The sequence below is a fragment of the Tupaia chinensis genome, unplaced genomic scaffold (assembly GCF_000334495.1).
Source record: "Tupaia chinensis unplaced genomic scaffold, TupChi_1.0 Scaffold000182_1, whole genome shotgun sequence".
Lineage (NCBI taxonomy): Eukaryota > Metazoa > Chordata > Mammalia > Scandentia > Tupaiidae > Tupaia > Tupaia belangeri.
Genome location: NW_006159657.1, coordinates 6,648,119 through 6,666,114, shown reverse-complemented (window position 1 = coordinate 6,666,114; position 17,996 = coordinate 6,648,119). Strand labels below are relative to the sequence as shown.

The 17,996-nt window shown below is 53.2% G+C and overlaps 1 protein-coding gene across 3 annotated transcripts in view; it reads left to right on the top strand.

Moving 5' to 3' along the window:
• ABCC6 (ATP binding cassette subfamily C member 6) overlaps positions 1 to 17,996 on the top strand; it is a 60,864-nt gene that overhangs the window by 27,771 nt on the left and 15,097 nt on the right. For 2 of the 3 annotated variants that reach the window (XM_027771081.1, XM_006146568.3), the window contains exons 13-23: positions 1,727 to 1,873; positions 2,962 to 3,049; positions 5,804 to 5,879; positions 6,927 to 7,053; positions 7,190 to 7,366; positions 9,665 to 9,832; positions 10,284 to 10,461; positions 12,589 to 12,664; positions 14,176 to 14,296; positions 17,061 to 17,259; positions 17,856 to 17,996. The exon at positions 17,856 to 17,996 is cut by the window's right edge and continues 182 nt beyond it. In XM_027771081.1, the coding sequence (XP_027626882.1) occupies positions 1,727 to 1,873; positions 2,962 to 3,049; positions 5,804 to 5,879; positions 6,927 to 7,053; positions 7,190 to 7,366; positions 9,665 to 9,832; positions 10,284 to 10,461; positions 12,589 to 12,664; positions 14,176 to 14,296; positions 17,061 to 17,259; positions 17,856 to 17,996 (1,498 nt within the window). Of the gene's footprint in view, positions 1 to 1,726; positions 1,874 to 2,961; positions 3,050 to 5,803; positions 5,880 to 6,926; positions 7,054 to 7,189; positions 7,367 to 9,664; positions 9,833 to 10,283; positions 10,462 to 12,569; positions 12,665 to 14,175; positions 14,297 to 17,060; positions 17,260 to 17,855 lie in introns of all 3 variants that reach the window. The other variant, XM_014587088.2, reaches the window with a different exon arrangement.

Sequence of the window (17,996 nt, the reverse complement as noted above, 5' to 3'; positions counted from 1 at the left end):
TTTTTGGAGAGGTTTTTGCTATAGGGCGCATGCACTCACCAGAAAGACAGAGAGAGACAGAGAGAGACAGGAAGTGAGAAATCACCCCCAGGGGAATGGCCAGGCTGCAATCTCTTCTCCTCCATTCTCCTCTTGGGATTTTGGGCATACACGTACGGGTGCGCCCAGCATGAATTTTACTTCTGGGTCTGGGACTTGAACTGCATTCAACTACAGGGGAGTCCAGTGACATAACCATTATTCCACCTGCAGGTCCCTTCTGAACCTAAAGCACACTGTGACTTTAGTCAGGCCCTTGCAGACACACCTACAATGATGCACTACTGCTCCTGGAATGAAACCTAAATTCTGCATAGAACAGTCAGGACTGGTAACATGCTATGGATGTTGGTGGGGCTTAAAGGTAGACACGCTAAGAAGTGGGTGGGGCTTAAATGTAAACACGCTATAGAAGCGGATGGGGCTTAACTGTAGACACGCTATCGATGTGGGTGGGGCTTAAAGGTAGATATGCTGTAGAAGTGGGTGGGGCTTAAAGGTAGACACGCTATAGAAGTGGGTGGGGCTTAAAGGTAGACATGCTATGGAAGTGGGTGGGGCTTATGGCTCCAGGATCCTGTGAGAGACGGCCCTGAGGTGACAGGTGCCAACAGTACCTGTGGGCTCCAGGCAGTGAGCATTACCAGGAAGGGCACCGCCACTCCCTCAAGGGCTGGAGACCTCAGGGCATCTGCTAGGACAGCAGATGTCACTGACGCAAGCACCATCCCTTAGAAACAGAAGTGCTCCCCAGACAGGATCACTGGGTGACCATCACACCCAGTGACATCACACTAAATGCTCACCACACTAAATGACCCTCACACTGAGTGAGCATCACACAAGAATGACCAGCAAAGGCAGCCCTCAGAGCAAGTGACCCTCACACCAAGCCACCACCCATCGCACTGTCAATCCCGAGACCATCCCATCGTCACCAGAACCCACATGGAGCTATCACTAGAACTGAACCATCGAGTGACATCAAGAACCACCAATGCCACCACCACCCAGACTCTCAAGTGCTGCTTGTCTCTGGTTTCAGAGTCATCTCCAAGGGACCCTACAGGGCCAGCAGGTGGCATGGTGATTAAAGTGCTGGATTCCACATGGCCAACTCTGTGGGTTCAAGTCCTGGACCTGGTGGCCTGATTAACATACCAGACACGTGTGCATGTATGCCCAAAATTCCAAAAGAATGGAGGAGAAGGGATTCTGGCATGGCCTTCCCCCCTGGGGAGGGTAATCTCTCACTTTCCCTCTCTACTTCTCTGTCTCTATTTGTCTCTCTGCCCCTCTCTGGCATACATACTCTATGACAAAATAACTGAAAACAAACACACACACACACACCCAGGGACCCTATAGTCACAAGCTGTACCCAAGTCTGGAACACAAATACTACCACAAGGGAAAACCACACTGTCTCCCAATGCCTGGAAGCAGAGAATCTGAAACCTAGACCTAGAGCCGTGGGCCTTGTGCTTGTGTCTGAGCGCCTTACACAGTTTTATACCCTGCTTCCCCCTCACCCCCTGCGGGGCTTAGCAGGACTTGGGGTGACATCCGGGTGGAGGGGAACCCTTGCCAAGATTGTGGCTTGACCTCACAGACCACAGGAGCCCATAGCTCAGGCTTCCCAGCCACGTTCAGTGCTCTCACCGTTGCCCCCATGTGTCTCACCCAGGTCGCGCTGGTTGTGTTTGCCGTCCATACTCTGGTGGCGGAGGAGAACGCCATGGATGCAGAAAAAGCCTTTGTGACCCTCACGGTTCTCAACGTCCTCAACAAAGCCCAGGCTTTCCTGCCCTTCTCCATCCACTCCATCGTGCAGGTGCGGCATCTCGGAGGGGCCCAGGCGGCCGTCAGCACGAGAGTAAGAGTGATAAAACGGAGCAGGAAAAGAGGCAGCGGGCGGAGGGTCAAGAAAGGCCAGGGCAGAGAGCACAGCGGGAGGACCTCAGGAATGGAGGTGGCCTTTGTCCACTGGGTAATAAGACACCTTATTCAATAGTCTCCGAATAGACGGGCTTAGTACCCCAGCAATTCCACATGGAAGAATTCATGGTGGTGGCCTTTTTATATGAGAGGACTTCAGAAAGTCGGAAAACAGAAGGACACATTCTGTTGCAAAAAGATCTTTGGAATCTGTGCATTGCTTTTTCCTTTTTAGATCTCTGCCTTAGGGATCAAGCACTCCCCAGAGAGACATAAGAGAGAGAGAGACAGGGAAAGTGAAAAATCACTTGACGGGATGGCCACACTGCAATCCCTTCTTTCTATTCTCCTCTGGGGATTTGGGGCATGTAAGCACACATGCCCAGTGTTTTTCAAGCTGCCAGGTCTGGGACTAGAACCACAGGGTTGGTCATGTGGGACCCAGGGCTTTAACCACTCTACCACCTGCTGGCCTGTGCATAGCTTTTTCTTAAAACACAACTTCATGAACTTCATTTTATGTCTTTCTTTGCTAGCTCTAGTCCTTTCACAGAGGGCCTCCTTGGCCTTGGTGAAAATGAGATAACATGGTCTGAGCTGTCCACATCTCAGTGGCCGCCTCCTAGACACTACACGTGGGCTTGTGGTTGGGAGTATAGAAGGCGCCCCCAGGCGGACAAAGGTTGAAGTTATTCCCTACCAGGGCTTGATGACATGACTGGAAAACCAGTCTTCTTCCTTGGCAATGTCTGCACAATGGCAGGTTGATTGTTGCAACTTCGCTAATCAGGAGCAAGGAGGCAGGAGGTCACCACCACCATGGTGGTCACCACCTCTAAGTACAAACTCTGTGACCTAGGAAGCTCTGTCCTGATGTCCTGCCAGGGCACAGGGCTTGGGAGACAGGCAGTGGTTGCCTTGCACCTGGAGGAAGTCCAAGTCCTTTGCTCTGCTAACTGGGTGACCTGGCTGTGGTTTCCCCAGGCCCGGGTGTCCTTTGACCGTCTGGCCACCTTCCTCTGCCTGGAAGAAGTTGACCCTGCCGCCGTGGACTCGAGCCTCTCTGGATGCCGTGAGTGCTGAGATCAGTGGGGGGTGGTGGGGAGAAGAGATGGGGGGACCGGCTGGGTTGCCTGATGGACAGGAAGCTGGCATCCTCACTGGGGGAGCCAACGGGGACTCCTGGCAATGGCGGCCACATGTAGATCTTGCTACTAGCCAAGGCCCTTGGAGATAGGCCGCGTCTTTTTGCCTGCTTTTCCTGTCGGTTCTTCAGTGACTATAGTTACCTGGCACCTGTGCACCCAGCAGTGCGCACTCTCGCAGACAAGGGTCTTGCCCTCACAGGGGATGTCGAGAGAACTGAGCACAACGACGTTTTCATCAAGCTAGAAAGTCAGAGTATGATGGACTCATGGAATACCCGGTAGCTGGGCTTCCCTGCTCCCATCCATTTTCTCCCCATGCCTGTGGGTCTAGGGCCATTCACTGAGCCCCTGCAGTGGAAGGTAGCCCTTCTGCTGCAGAGGCATCTCGTCAACCTACTTACCTACAAACCACCTGCGGAGTCATTAAACACCCAGCCTGTGCCCTTGGACTGCCCAGGCCCAAATCCAGGCCCCATACTGGCTAGCTGGGTGGGCTGGGTGAGTCTCTCCAAACCTCAGTGTTTCTATCTACAAAGTGGACCCAACAGACATCATGGCCCCTACTGAGAAGGGTGCTCGTGGGAGTCCCACGAGTTCCTCTGAGCACCACACTTAGAACAGAGCTTGGCGCAAGGCAGTGCTCAGTGCCTCTTGGGTATTACTGCAATTACTACAAGGGAAAAGTGGAAGTCAGCAAAGAGGCCTTTAAACATCCCAAGTCGGTGTTTCTGAAACTCCTCGAAGCTCTAGCACATTTTCAGGTGGGCGCTACTTTGTTCAGCCAAGCTGATGTGGGTTCAGAACTAGGCCCTGGATTCAAATCCTGGGTCCTCATTTCTGGCTGAGTGGCTTTGGGCAGTAACGCCACCCTCCAGGCTCCAGATACCCAACTGCCACGGAGCTGGAGGGCTCCACAGAAGACTGTAGCTCCCGGCTCGCAGAGCTGCTCTGCAAGATGACTGCCATTACCCTTCAGGGGAGGCCACAGGGTCCTTGACCAGAGGCACTGGAGTCTTTTCTTAGTCGCGAGTTCCATACGCTCAGTCCCTTGCCTGGGACCAGAACCTCACCCTCGCTCTTCCTTGCTCCTGCCCCGAAAGGTGTGCAAGAGTGAGGTTAGCACAAACACCAAGAGCTATGCCGCACGGGTGCCCACCATGAGCCAGCGCGGGTCGGCGTGCCTTCTAGAGTAGTATTACATGTCCTCCACACACACACACATGCGACACATGTAACCAGTCATGATGATGCAACTGTTCATTAATCTGTGCTCCTCATTTCCCAACACACACACATATCAAACCGATGCGGGAACAAACTGTACAACTTTTGTTTGGCAGTCAGACCTTAAGAAAGCTAGGGAAAAGTTCGTACAGGAGTGAACTTAACTAACGCTCATGACGCCCCAGTGAGGCAGGTGCTTCAGCAGCTCACCCGCCCTACAGATGCAGTGTCTGAGGGAAAGAAAGAGGGTACTCACACCGGCCCCGGTGTAAGATAGCCGGAGTCACAACCGAAAAGACAGGATGCCCCATTCAATTAGAGTTTTAGGAAAACAGACTATTTGGGAGCACACTTATACTGAAAAATGATTATTTATCCAAAATTCAGATTTAACTGGGCAGCCTGCAACTCTCCCTAGAGACCATCCAGCTCGGTGGGTATCAACGGAGTCCTAATGGTCTAAAATATCAATGGAAGTCTAATGGACTGAAATAACTAAAAAAAAAATGAGTCATGGTGACACGCTGGTAAGACACTGCAGCTCCACAGGCCATATTGGGAGGCCCAGGTTTGAATCTTGGCCCTGCCTGAAGACCAAGTCGGGTGATACACACCTATGGTCCCAGCGACAAGGGAGGCTGAGGCAGGAGGCTTTCAACATAGTGAGACCCTGTCTTTAAAAGATAAAATTCTCAAGCCTTCCCCACCAGAGATTCCAATTTTATTGATTTGGGCTGAGTCACAGAGAACTTTGATTTTTTTAGAAAATCTGCTCTTGTGGTTGAGAATGTCCCTCATCATATAGATAAAGTCTGAGTTCCGGAGACGAAAGGTCTTCAGAATGCATGTTATGGAAAATGTGTATTATTAAAAAGCTATGAATAATTGTAAACATTTTTGAAAAAATAAGAAAGTGAGTTTATCAAAATAAGCTCACTTTAATTCTATTTTCCCACAAACTTCCTCCTCGCACGACCCTATTTACACCTGTCATCCCGTTGACAACACCCCTTAACTCCCTGAAGGCTTAGATTGGATGCTAAATTATATGAGGAGTCCGCTGGTTTTTCTGTAAGGGACCAATTGCTCATATTTTAGGCCTAGGGCCTCTCGGTCCCGGGCACAACCACTCAGCTCTGCTGTAGTGGCCCTAGAAGAGCCATAACAACTGTGTCAGTGAATGCATATAGCTATGTTCCATTAAAACTTTATTTATAACACAGACAGTAGGCAGGACTTGGGCCCTACACTGCGCTTGGTCTACCCTGAATTATACAGCCAGGGCATGGACAGAGGAAGTGGCACTGCCGGATGACACACAAGCCAGTGAGCAGAGGGGCACTCAGCGCGTTTGGAGAGGTGGCCCACTGCAGCCCGCCTCTCTGCAGGGCAGGGCCTGAGGTCTCAGAGGCCAGCCTGAGGGTGTCTTGTAACTGGCCCTCTATGCCCTCCAGCTGCTGGGAAGGACTGTGTGGTGATACACAATGGCACCTTCGCCTGGTCTCAGGAAAGCGCTCCCTGCCTGCACAGGTACAGACCAATTTCCCTGGGGACCACCTTGGCGTTCACAGAGAGGGCATGCTTTGGGCTCTGCTCCTACCTACTAGAAGACGGTGCTGGTTTCCAGCCGGGGATGGAGGGGGCTTAGCTGGGCTGGGGTTCTGCCCTGAGGTTCTCAGACCGTCCCTGGTTGAAGTGCTGGGGAAGCAGGGGCTCTGCTGAGGGAGGGACAGGGCCTCTGAGTCCCGTATCCCGCCGAGATCCCCTCTGCAGAGGGAGGTCTGGCCAAGAGGAGCCTGGGTCCAGCTCTGTCATCCGTGCCCACCTCCGTGCCTCCTGTACTGTCCCGAGGTCACTCATTGTCACCTCTTGTCCCTGACTCTGTGTCTGGGCTTTTGTGACCAAAACTCCTAGACAAACCCCAGAGTGCCACACGGGAAAGGAAGCACCCAGGCAGAGCTTGTGCTGACTGTCACTCACTCGTGTCATGGCGTTCCCCGTGCACTTGCTGCACGCGGGCCCTGTTGCAGGCACAGGGGTGAGAAAAGAGGGCCCTGCTCGCTGGGAGTGGCGACATTCAGCTGGGGGGTGGGCACGAGCAGGAACCAGGCGAGGAGACAGTGCCAGGTCAGTGGAAGTGTGTGTCGTGAAGGCAGCCTGCGGCCAGGCCGAGGTCATAAAGGGAGGAGTGAGAAACCCTCAGGCCATACATAATCAGCTCCATGTGTACATACGAGTGTGCATACATGCACATGTGGGCAGCGTGCACCGACATGTGTGGGCATGTTTGTGTGAACACACATATACACACAAACATGTGGGTACATGCACATGTGTGCTACATGTGAATGTATTTGTGCATGTTTATGTGTGTGCATGAATGTGTGTCCATGTGGACAGATGTGAGAGGATGGCTGTTCTTACACCCAAACAAGGATGGGGACCGTGAAGAACTGCCCCCACACATGCTCTTAGTGTTGTCTCAGGAGTCAGCAGTGGGAGAGGCCGGCTGTGCCTGGGGTTTGCCCACGCTGCACATACCGGGGCCAAGTCCTAACCGGGACATCTGGTTGCCAGGATCAACCTCACCGTGCCCCAGGGCTGTCTGCTGGCTGTCGTGGGCCCAGTGGGGTCAGGGAAGACCTCCCTGCTGTCTGCCCTTCTCGGGGAGATGTCCAAGGTGGAGGGGTCTGTGAGCATCAAGGTGAGGTCACCAGACCTGTCTGCTGCACGTCCATCCTGCAAGCTCCCTCCCTTCTCCTCCCACTGTCTTCCCTCACCCCACCACGAGTGCCCGGCTCCCACCTTACCTCCGTCCGCAAAAGCGAGTTGTGTTTTAGGGCTCTGTGGCGTACGTGCCCCAGGAGGCCTGGGTCCAGAACACCTCTGTCATGGAGAACGTGTGCTTCGGGCAGGAGCCGGACGCCCTGTGGCTGGAGAGAGTCCTGGAGGCCTGTGCCCTGTGGCCAGACATGAAGAGCCTCCCTACAGGAGTCTACACCGCACCCGGGCACCAGGTGAGGCTTGGCCTTCTCAGGACAGGGAGGCAGTGAGCTGGGGGCGTTTCTCCCCCGACCCTTGGGCAGTATGATGGAAGGACCGTGGGGCAGGGAAGTCGTGGAAAAGGGCCCAGCTTAGGGTCAAGCACATAGTAGGTACTCAGTAGTGAGTTATTGGGCCAGTCCCATAGCCTAGTGATTATAGAAGCTGGATCCCACAGGGCCAACCACAGTTCAAATCTTGCCCCCAGCAGCTTGAAAAATATATTAGGGGGCTGGCAGGTAGCATAATGATTAAGGCGCTGGACTCCCACATGGCCGACTACTATTCAAGTCCTGGACCTGGCAGCTTGCTTTCTCACTTTCCCTTTCTCTCTGATGAGCGTGTGTGCCCTATAGCAAATTTTTTAAAAATAAGAAATAAAATTAAATAATTTTTTAAAAAGAAAACTACACTAGGCGCGTATGTATGTATGCCCCAAACTCTTAACAGCGTGGAGAGGTGGAGAAGGGTTTGCAGTGTGACCACATCCCTTTGTGGAGAGCTTTCTCCTTCTCCTCTCCCCTCTGTCTCTGTCTCTCTGTCTCTTTGTGGCAAGTGCAGTCAATAGCAATTAAGAAAAAAGGGAGATGGGACCAGCAGATGGTGTAATGGCTATCTTACTGGACTCCCATGTAGTCGACCGCGGTTCGACTTCCGGACCCATTGGCTTAAACTCACACCAGGCACATGTGTGCACATGTGTGCACATGCGTGCATGCCCAAGATCCCGAGAGGAGAATGAAGGAGAGGGGATTGTGGAGTGGCCGTCTGCCCTGAGGGGTGATTTCTCGCTTTCTGTCTATCTCTGTCTTTCTGGCGAACGCACACGCCCTATAGTAAAAACCTCTGGGGGAGGGGGGGAAAGGGAGGGAGGAAGTCCTTCTGTCCTCTACATCTGTCCAGCTGTGTCACTTCCTGAACCAAATGCCTAATGTCCCTTCTGTAACTGTCCCAAGTCATGTGATGTTCCATCCTCCCCCAGGCTCAGACCAAATCCCGTGTTGACTTATCCTGAGTTGCCTGTTGTACACCTGCATCCAATCCACTGGCAAATTCTGCTGGGTCTGCCGTGGAAGCAGACCCACAAAGTTCTGATTTCACCCACCTCCACTTTCCCTGATGCTGCAGTTGCCTCCTGGTAGGCCCCTGGTTTCTATCCACACCCTCTGTGGTCTAACCCCAGTGCAGAGCCCCAGTGCAGGGGCTCTGTCAGAACCCCCCCAGAGGCCCCCTGTTTCCCTTAGCATCAAAACCAAAGTCCTGACGGTCCCTACCAGGTCCACCACGATCTGGCCCCTCATATCCGTCCGCCCCACCTTCCCTCGTGCACCCTTTCCTGACTCACTGCAGACACATGGGTCCCCGGGAAGTTCCCTGAACACCCAAATGGGCTCCCACCCCAGGGCCTTTGCACCGGCCCTCCCTTCTGCTGGAGAGCATCCCCCGGAGTCCATGTGGCTCATTCCCCACTTCCATCACCTTTGCCAAGAGGCCCTCCCTGACTGCCTCACCTAACACATGCCGGTACACTCTACAGCCTTCCCTGCGCTGTTCTTACCACCATCCGACGTGCTGTGTACAGTCACGCATCACCTGGCGGTGGGGATACCTTCTGAGAAGCGTCTCGTTAGGAGAGTCTGTCATTGTGCAGTGAGTGTCTCAGGACCCTAGATGGCCTGCCTACCACACACCCGGCCGCACGGCATGGCCTGTTATAATCTTACAGGACCACCATCGTACACACTGTCCATCACTGACATCTCGTTACCAGGGCATGGCTCTGCCTGTTTCTGGCTCCCTCTCTGTCCTTCCCCCTCCTTAGAATGAATGAAAGACCCAGAGGAACCGGAACTTCATTTTGTTGACTGTCCTATCCCCAGATTCTAGAGCACTCGAGTGTACAGTGGCCATGCAGTAATGGTTAGGAGAATGAATGAATGAGTGAAAAACTACTGCTGAATTAGAGACCAAGGAAACGACTGGTGTCCTCAATGAAGGTGATGTCAGTGGCAAAATGGGAACAGAAGCTAGACTCAAATGGAGGGCGAAGTGAGAGGGAGGAGAAGAAAAGACAGTGTAGACGATTCCTCCAAGAAGCTCAGCTGGAAAGGAGAGGCAAGGCAGGGCAAGGCCTTGGGTGCCTTAAAGCTGGCAGTGGCCCTGAAGGACAGGTGTGCACCTCCCCTGATGAGATAGTCCCATGACCTCCACCAGCCCTGTCACTCCTGTGTCACCCAGGTGACATTCAGGTCCTGTCTCCCCTCTGCCCACAGGGCTCGAAACTTTCTGGGGGCCAGAAGCAGCGGGTGAGCCTGGCACGTGCCGTGTACAGAAAGGCTGCTGTGTACCTGCTGGACGACCCCCTGGCAGCCCTGGATGCCCATGTTGGCCAACACGTCTTCAACCAGGTCATCGGGCCTGGTGGTTTGCTTCAGGGGAAAGTAAGTTTGGAATCATAGAAGACACAGGGCCAAGACAAGAGAAGCTGTTAGAGTCCAGTCCAAACCCAGGCCTATCTCATCACCCTTTCCTTGAATCTGATTTCCCTCTTTGTATTAGTCAGCTCTTACTGTTTTAATGCTACGTAACAAATAACCCCACATCTCAGTAGCTTATGACTCAGTTATCTCTTGCTTATGGGTCTGTATTTAAACTGCTAGGCTCTACCTCGAGTGATTGGCCCAGTTCAGGTGAACTCTGGGTCTTCTTGTTTTAAGACACAGGTTGAAGGAGTTCCCTCTGTTGATCTATGTGGACAAGCTGTTTTTAAGAAAGAGGACAGGAACACAAGAAGGGGACGTCTTCCCACTTGAAGCCCAGGGACACTGCCCCTCCCTGGCTCTGGAAGACAGGCCCTGCACACGAGTGTAACTTCACCTTTTCCCTACCCAGACCCGGATCCTCGTGACACACGCACTCCATCTCCTGCCCCAAGCTGATTGCATCCTGGTGCTGGCAGATGGAGCCATTGCAGAGATGGGCTCCTACCAGGAGCTTCTGCAGAGGAAGGGGGCCCTGATGGACCTTCTGGATGGAGCCAGACAGCCAGGAGAGAGAGGAGGAGAAGGAGGTACTGCCTGGCTTCTGTTGATTCCCTATGCTTGGCTCCAGCCACCCTCGGGGAGAAGGCTCCAAGGGTCCTGCTAGCATGTGTGGTATGCTGTCCATACCACCACCCCACCACCACCACCATGAACCTGGGGCTGGAAGCAGACAGCTCTCCGCAGAGGACACTTCACCCACAAGAAGAACCAGTGGCGCTCCCCACGAGCCAGGGGCTGTGCTAAGTGCTTGTACAAACACCCGGTACTTCACTCAGCCTTCACAACATCCCCCTGGCATGTGCACTTGCTGCTGCCATTTTACAGATGAGGAGACTGCGACAGAGAGGTAGATCATTGCCAGGGTCACAGTTAGGATTTGGGTGTGTCTGACTCCAGTCGATGCTCACAGCTGCTGCAAAGACTGAGCACACGGTCTTCGGTGCCTGCAAGGCCCACAGCATTCTAGCTCGGGCTTCTCATAATCCAGAAAACACAAAGCGTGCTGGGTAAATGATAAAGTTCTGGGAGGAAAGTCGCCACTTCTCCCACAGGGAGTGAAAAGTTACAGCTGGCCCCAGATGTGGTGGTGCGCACCTGTAATCCCAGATACTAGGGAGGTAAAGGCAGGGAGACTGTGACAGTGAAACTTTGTCTTTAAAAAAAACAAAGACCGCAGTTGACATAGCAGTTACATTGCTGGACTCCCACATGGCCGACCACAGTTCTGTACAAGACCTGGTGGCTTGAAACTCACGCTGACATGTGTATGTATATGCCTAAGATCCCAGGAGGAGAATGGAGGAGAAGGGATTGCAGTGTGGCCATCCCCCCGGGGGGTGATTTCCCATTTTCCCTCTTACTGTCTTTTTCTCCCTCCAGCAAGTTTATGCACCCCAAGGCAAAAACCTCTACCAAAAGAAAAACACCGAAAACAAAAAACTAATGGTCCTTTACATATATTAACTCATGAAGCTGTACTATAAATATCTCCATTTGACAGATGAGGAAACTGAAGCCCAGAAGTTAAGAGACTAGCTTATAAGTGGCTATGCTGGGATTTGAGCCCAAGGAACTTGATCCCAGAGGATTTTTTTTAAAAATATGACCAAAGAGAGACAGAGATTGAGAGAGAGGGAAAGTGAGAAAATAAGTCGCCAGGTCTGGGACTGGAACCACGGTCAGCCATGTGGGAGTCCAGCATGCTATAACTACCATGCCACCTGCTGGCCCCCCAGGGGATATGTTTTTAATCACTAGCTATATACTGCCCCTCTCTGACAAAGCAAGGACTCACATCTGGATCTCCCTCAACCTCAGTCTCTGCCTCTTTTCAGCACTGGCCCGCCCTGGTAAAAACCCTGAGTGCTGAGTCACAATGTCGTCATGCTGGAGCTTAAAGACAGAACTTGTCTGTCTGTATCAGTCAGTTTTGGCTTTGACCATGCTACATAACAAATAACCTTCAAGTGTCAGTGGTTTACAAAAGCAATTATTTCTTGCTTACGTTAAACTTCCACAGCTATGTAAGAGTTATTGTTCCAGCCTGGGGATGAGAGGAAGGGTCCTTCCAGGAAGATACAGTAGCTGAGGTTGGGTGGGAGTTTGCAGGAAAATAGTACTCCTGCACAGGAAGTGTTTGAGCAGTCGGGGGGACTGGAAGCAACATGAGTGTTCTATGTCTCCTGCCATTTTTCCAGCCCATGTTCATTGCGGATGCTCTGTTATATTTGCTAAATGGATGAGTAAGTGAATGGCAAAATAGTGTTCCTAGAAGAACCCCGGGAAGACTGAGCGAGGTTGCTAGGAAGACGGCAGGAGCCAGGTCAGGAGAAGCGTGCTCAGAGAGGTCACAGCCAGCAGGTGTCAAAGCCAGTGCTGGCCCCAGCTGTGGTAGCATGTGATAGTAGATGTTGCTACTCCACAGGCCAAGGCCATGTGGGAGGCCTGGGTTCAATTCCTGGCCCATGCTAAAAGCCAGGCACTGTGGTGCATGCCTGTAGACCCAACCACTTGGGAAACTAGGCAAGAGAATTAATAGTAGTTTGTAAACCACGACTTTTCCCTGCCCAAAAAATACAAAAGAAAAAAATAGCCATTGACTGGACCCCATGGTATGACTTTCATTATGTGACAGGACTCACTTGGCCTTACAGAAACAGAACCCGTAACCAGCACCGGGGACTCCAGAGCTTCTTCTGCAGGTGGGAGGCTCGAGCACAGACCAGAGAGGTCAGTTCGCTGTGGTGCTGAGTGTGGGGAGGACACAGGCAGAGGCCGGGGCAGGATTGCAGCAGGAGGGGCAGTAACACGGTGAAGTGCCTGCCAGATCCCCCACAGTGCATAGAGGATCGTGCACCAAAAACCATTTGCCAACCAATTGGCCGAAATGATTAAGCCCCCAAATGGCCAGGTCGGGAATGGACAACTTGCCCTCCGACCTGCAGAATGCTTTAAAGTGGGACAGGGCATTGTCTCGTGAGCAGGGCAGGGCTGGCTCTGGAGAAGGAGCCTCACTGTAGCTGTTCATGACCAAGGTGGGGCCTGCGTTCAGGCAGTGACAGGAGAGCTAAGCCAAGGGCGGCATCACTTGATCAGAGCCCGGGCAGGAAGTCACCAGGACAAGGTCACTGTCCCTTCTCTCAGCCCCCTCCAGCCGCGGCACAGCTGGACTCACCATGGGGCTGTCTGTACAGAGGGACCAGCCAACCCTGCTCCCCCTTTTCTCCGAGGTGCCCTTGTGAAATAGAATGACCCCTGGGCACCACGCAGCTCAGGTCAGGCTTAAATGCCAGCAGTTACGGGGAGAGCAGGGTGGGGAAGACTGAGGGACCATGGTCCCGGAGGAAGCTGAGGCTCAGCACAACCCTTCCTTCCCCGTTCAGCCGCCATGAGAGCATTGCTGAGTCACCTGGGCTGCCCTGCTTGTCTTCACAGCACACAGGTCCTAGGGAGATCAGCTAGACAGGGAGGGAGGAAGATTTGTATACCTAGATAGTGGATGGACAGATGGACGCACGGACGGACAGACAGGTAGGTGGATGGATGGGGAGAGAGGCAGGTGGGGAGATAGGCAGGCAGGTGGGTGGGCAGGTAGATAGACATTGATAGATGATGATAGGTAAATAACAGGTTGACAGGGACATGATAGGCAGATGATGGATTAACAGACAGGTGATGACGGGGAGATAATAATTGATAGACCGGTTGACATACATTACCCCATTTACACAGCTGGGGAACGGGTGCGGAGAGGTTAAGTCAGCCCACTGACCCACAGATAAAAGGAACATCCGAGAAACCATCGGAATCTGAATCGTGCAAAACGGACATTCTGCTAGGCTGGCCTGACAAACCTGAGGGTGCACAGCAGGGGCAAAACAATTGCAGCAACACTTAGGCCACACAGAAAACAGAGTCCCTAGTCTGGCAAGTACATTCATGCAGTGAAAGGGCATTGGACAAAGGGGCTTGCTGACTCTCAGGTAATAGATGGCCCTTAGCTGGCTGCCACGCAGGGAGATGCTCAGTGGGAGTGTGTGGATGAGACGGGATGGAAGAGACAGGATGGACAGATTAGACGGGATGGGAGGGTGGAGGGAGAGGTGGGATGGATGAGTGGATGGACTCCCTGGAGTGGAGCGTGTACCCCAGAGTTCAGTGCCTCCCAGTGGGCCTGTGGTTGGGCACACCTCCGTATAAGGAAGAGACACTGATTTGTCCTCATTTCCTCTAAATGACAGGTCCGCCCAGTCAGCCCCTGAGAAGGACAGCACAACCGCAGAAGTCCAGACGAGGGCTCCTCTTGATGACCCTGAGGAGCCAGGACGATCCACAGGAGAGGACGGCGTGCAGTATGGCAGGGTAACCCCCACTGCTCCTGGCCCCCCACCCACTGCAGCTGCTGCCACCAGGGGCCCCGGTCCTCCCAGCAGAGAGAGCGCTGGAGGGGGTGGGGGTAACATTCGCTTCCACGTGCCAAGTAAGAGTCTAGACTTTGTTTTGTTTTTGCCTAATTGTAAGAGGGCACATGCACTCTCCAGAGAGAGACCGAGAGACAGAGGGAGAAAGCGCCCCTCAGGGAGGCAAGGTCATGCTGCGATCCCTTCTCCATATCCCCATCCCAGAGGGACTTAGGGCATGCGCACACGCACCAGTGTGCCCTTTTCTTAACTTTTGCTATAGGGTGCATGCACCCAGTGGGGAGAGAGGGAGCAAGAGAGAGAGAGAAAAACTGAGAAAACACCCTCGAGGGGTCATAGCCACACCGCAGTCCCTCCTCCACTCTTCTCTCAGGATTTCGGACACACATGCACATGCACCCAGCATGTTTTTCAAACCACTAGATCCACAACTCAGTGATTAGCCATGTGGGATCCAGCCCATTTAACCTCCACACCATCTGCTGCCCCTATTCCAGCGTGCTTTTCTTCCTTCCTTCTTTCCTCCCTTTCTTTCTTTTAAAGAATTAGGTATTTAATTGTATGTATTCATTCACTTTAAAAAAAAAAATTGACCAGAGAAAGACAGAGAGAGAGAGAGAAAATGAGAAGGCAAGCCTCCTGGGCTGGGACTCAAACTGTGGCTGGCCATATGGGAGTGTCCAGCACCTTAACCGCCATTCCACCTGCTGGCCCCTCCAGCATGTTTTTCAAACATCCAGGGCCAGGACTCAAACCGTGCAGTTGGCCATGAGGGTTACAGGACTGGCCCAACCTTTCTTTTTCTTAAAAAGGTCAATGTTGATAGCTGCATTTTAGAGATGACAAAGCTGCTGGCTTACAGAGTTAAGAGACTTGCTGTTCTCACAGCTAGCAGGCACCCTGCCTGGGACTCGAATCACATCAACTGAAATCTGAAGTTTGTACTGTTTTCCTCATCTGTTCTGCATTGTCCATCCACTCTCTCGTCATCTCATTCATCATCCATTCATATGCCCACTCGCCTGCCCCACCCACTCACCCATCCCCCCACCTGGCCATCTGTCACCCAATAATTTACCCATCATCCACCTATTTAGCCACTCAACCCATGCAACCACCCATCTGTCCACTCACCCAGTAATTTATCCATCCATCCATACATCTGCTCCACCACCTACATATCCATTAGTTCATCCATCTACTAGTGGATGATCCCTTTCGTCAATTCACATCCATCCATTTAGCCAAGCACCCCTCCACCTACTCACCCACCTAGCAAACATTTACACAACACCCACTGTGTGCCAGAAAAAGTCCCTCTGCCCTGGTAGAGACTGCAGACCAGTGAGAGTAGACAGATAGACAGCCAGCTGACCAGTCAACGAGGTAACACAAGCTACTGGTGGGTGCTATAGAGAAATGAAGGATGATGAGTTGAGACCAACTGAGGGGCAGGTCAGCTTGGGTCGGGTGCTCTGAGGAGTGACGGCCGGGCTGTCCTGCAGGGCACAAAGGCACCAGCCCTGGAAAGAACAGGGGAGAGTGTCCAGGCAGACGGAACAGCAGGTACAAATGCTCTGTGGTGGGAAAGCGCTTCGGGTATCGGAGAAGAGAGAGAGGCCCCATGAGGCTGGCAGATGGTGGGTGGGGAAAGACAGGGAGTTCGGAATTTCTTCTGAGAACAAGAGAAAGCCACTGGCAGGTCAGCAACTGCAGACAGGATTCTACTGATGTTTTCAGAATTCGCTTCACAGCTTGGCCAAGTTCAAGTGGCTTAACCTCTCTGTGCCTCAGTTTCCTTACCTGTGGATTGGGAGTTCTGGGTTTAGCTAAAGCCCATGCCATAGTCAGTGTTCGAGAAAACACTCCAGGGTTGGCCCAGGAGTGGGAGCACAGCAGTTCAGCTCTCTGCAGGGGACACTAAATCCCTCACGGCCCTCCAGGGTCCAAGTCAGGGTCCCGTTGACTTGAAAAGCACAGCAGGCATTCCCAGGCCAGGACGCCGACAGGAGAGAGACTTACAAGAACTGCAGCTTTGGGAGCAGCAGTTAGCGTAATGGCTATGTCACTGGACTCCCATGTAGTCAACCGTGGTTCACGTCCTGGACCCGGTGGCTTAAAACTCACGCCGGGCGCGTGTGCGTGCGTGCCCAAGATCCCGAGAGGAGAATGGAGGAGAAGGGATTGCGGCGTGACCATCCCCCCTGGGGGTGATTTCTCGCTTTCTGTGTCTCTGTCTCTCTCTGTCTGTCTGGCAAGTGCATGCACCCTGTAGCAAAAACCTCTCAAAAAAAGAAAAGAAAAAAAGAAAAAAAGAACTGCAGCATGACGACGCTCCATTTGGGTGGTGCTGTGTGTGTCTTTCTTCTCCTCTTTCTCCCTCTCACAGGCTCTCCATTTGGGTGGTACTGCGTGTATCTCTCTTCTCTCTCTCTCCCTCTCTCACAGGCTTTCTGGCTTAAAAAAAAAAAAAAAAAAAAAAAAGGAGAAAAGAAAGAAAACAAACCAAGGAGCACCACAGCCCGTCACTGTAGGGGGAGGGGGTGAGGCTAGTGGGGCGCGTAGGGAAGATGGCGCCCCTGGGGGAGGCAGAGAGAAGACCTGTGCGAGCACGCTGGTTCCAGACACCCCACTGGCACATCGGGGGAGTCTCTGGCCTCTGCTCAGCTCAGGTCCCCTACGCCCTCTCCCTGCATGTGCTCCAGGTAAAGGCCGCCATGTACCTGACCTACCTGCGGGCCGTGGGCAGCCCGCTCTGCCTCCACACGCTCTTCGCCCAGCAAGTGGCTTCCTTCTGCCGCGGCTACTGGCTGAGCCTGTGGGCAGACGACCCCAGTGTGGGGGGGCAGCAGGAGCACTCACCACTGCGTGGCTGGATCTTCGGGCTCCTCGGCTGTCTCCAAGGTATCCCTCTCTCGTCCTCTTCACCCCGCAACCTCCCAGCTCTACCAGGGTGCTGGGGACTCCCTTTTCCCCCTGACCCTGGCTCACCCTGTTGTTCCTGAATATCTGTGCGAAACGGCCCAGGTCAACACAGACCTTGTCTTTAAGATGGGCTGGAGGAAGTAGGGGACAGGCACATCCCTCCTTGGCTGGAACCCTCAGAATCTCTCCCAGGCCTCTCTGCCAGCAGAGGGCGGCTCCAAGGTCAGCCTGCTTGGCCTTCAGTGCCCCCTAAACCTCCTGAGAGGGCCGGCCCCTCCCTAACAGGTGCATCACTGCTGTTCTGGCCTCCCACCTCCTCTTCATTTCCACGAGAATATTCACTGGTAAAATGGCAGGCATTCACGCAGTTGTAAGAATACTGCAGAGGGATTCCTCGTACACGCGGCCATTTCTCCCAGTGGTAACATTTGGCAAAATGCTCGCTCGGTATCACAAGGAATTGACACTAATCAAGTCACGGTCTTCCTCGCCGTCCCCAGGTTTACCCGCGTGCATGCTGTGACTTCATTTCTGTGTAACTGTATCACCCTGGTGCTCTGCCCCTCCCTCTCCAGCCATCATGCTGTTTGCCTCCATGGCCGTGGTGCTCCTTGCTGGGGTCCGTGCGTCCCGCCTGCTCTTCCAGAGGCTCCTATGGGATGTGGTACGGTCCCCCATCAGCTTCTTCGAGCAGACGCCTGTCGGGAACCTGCTGA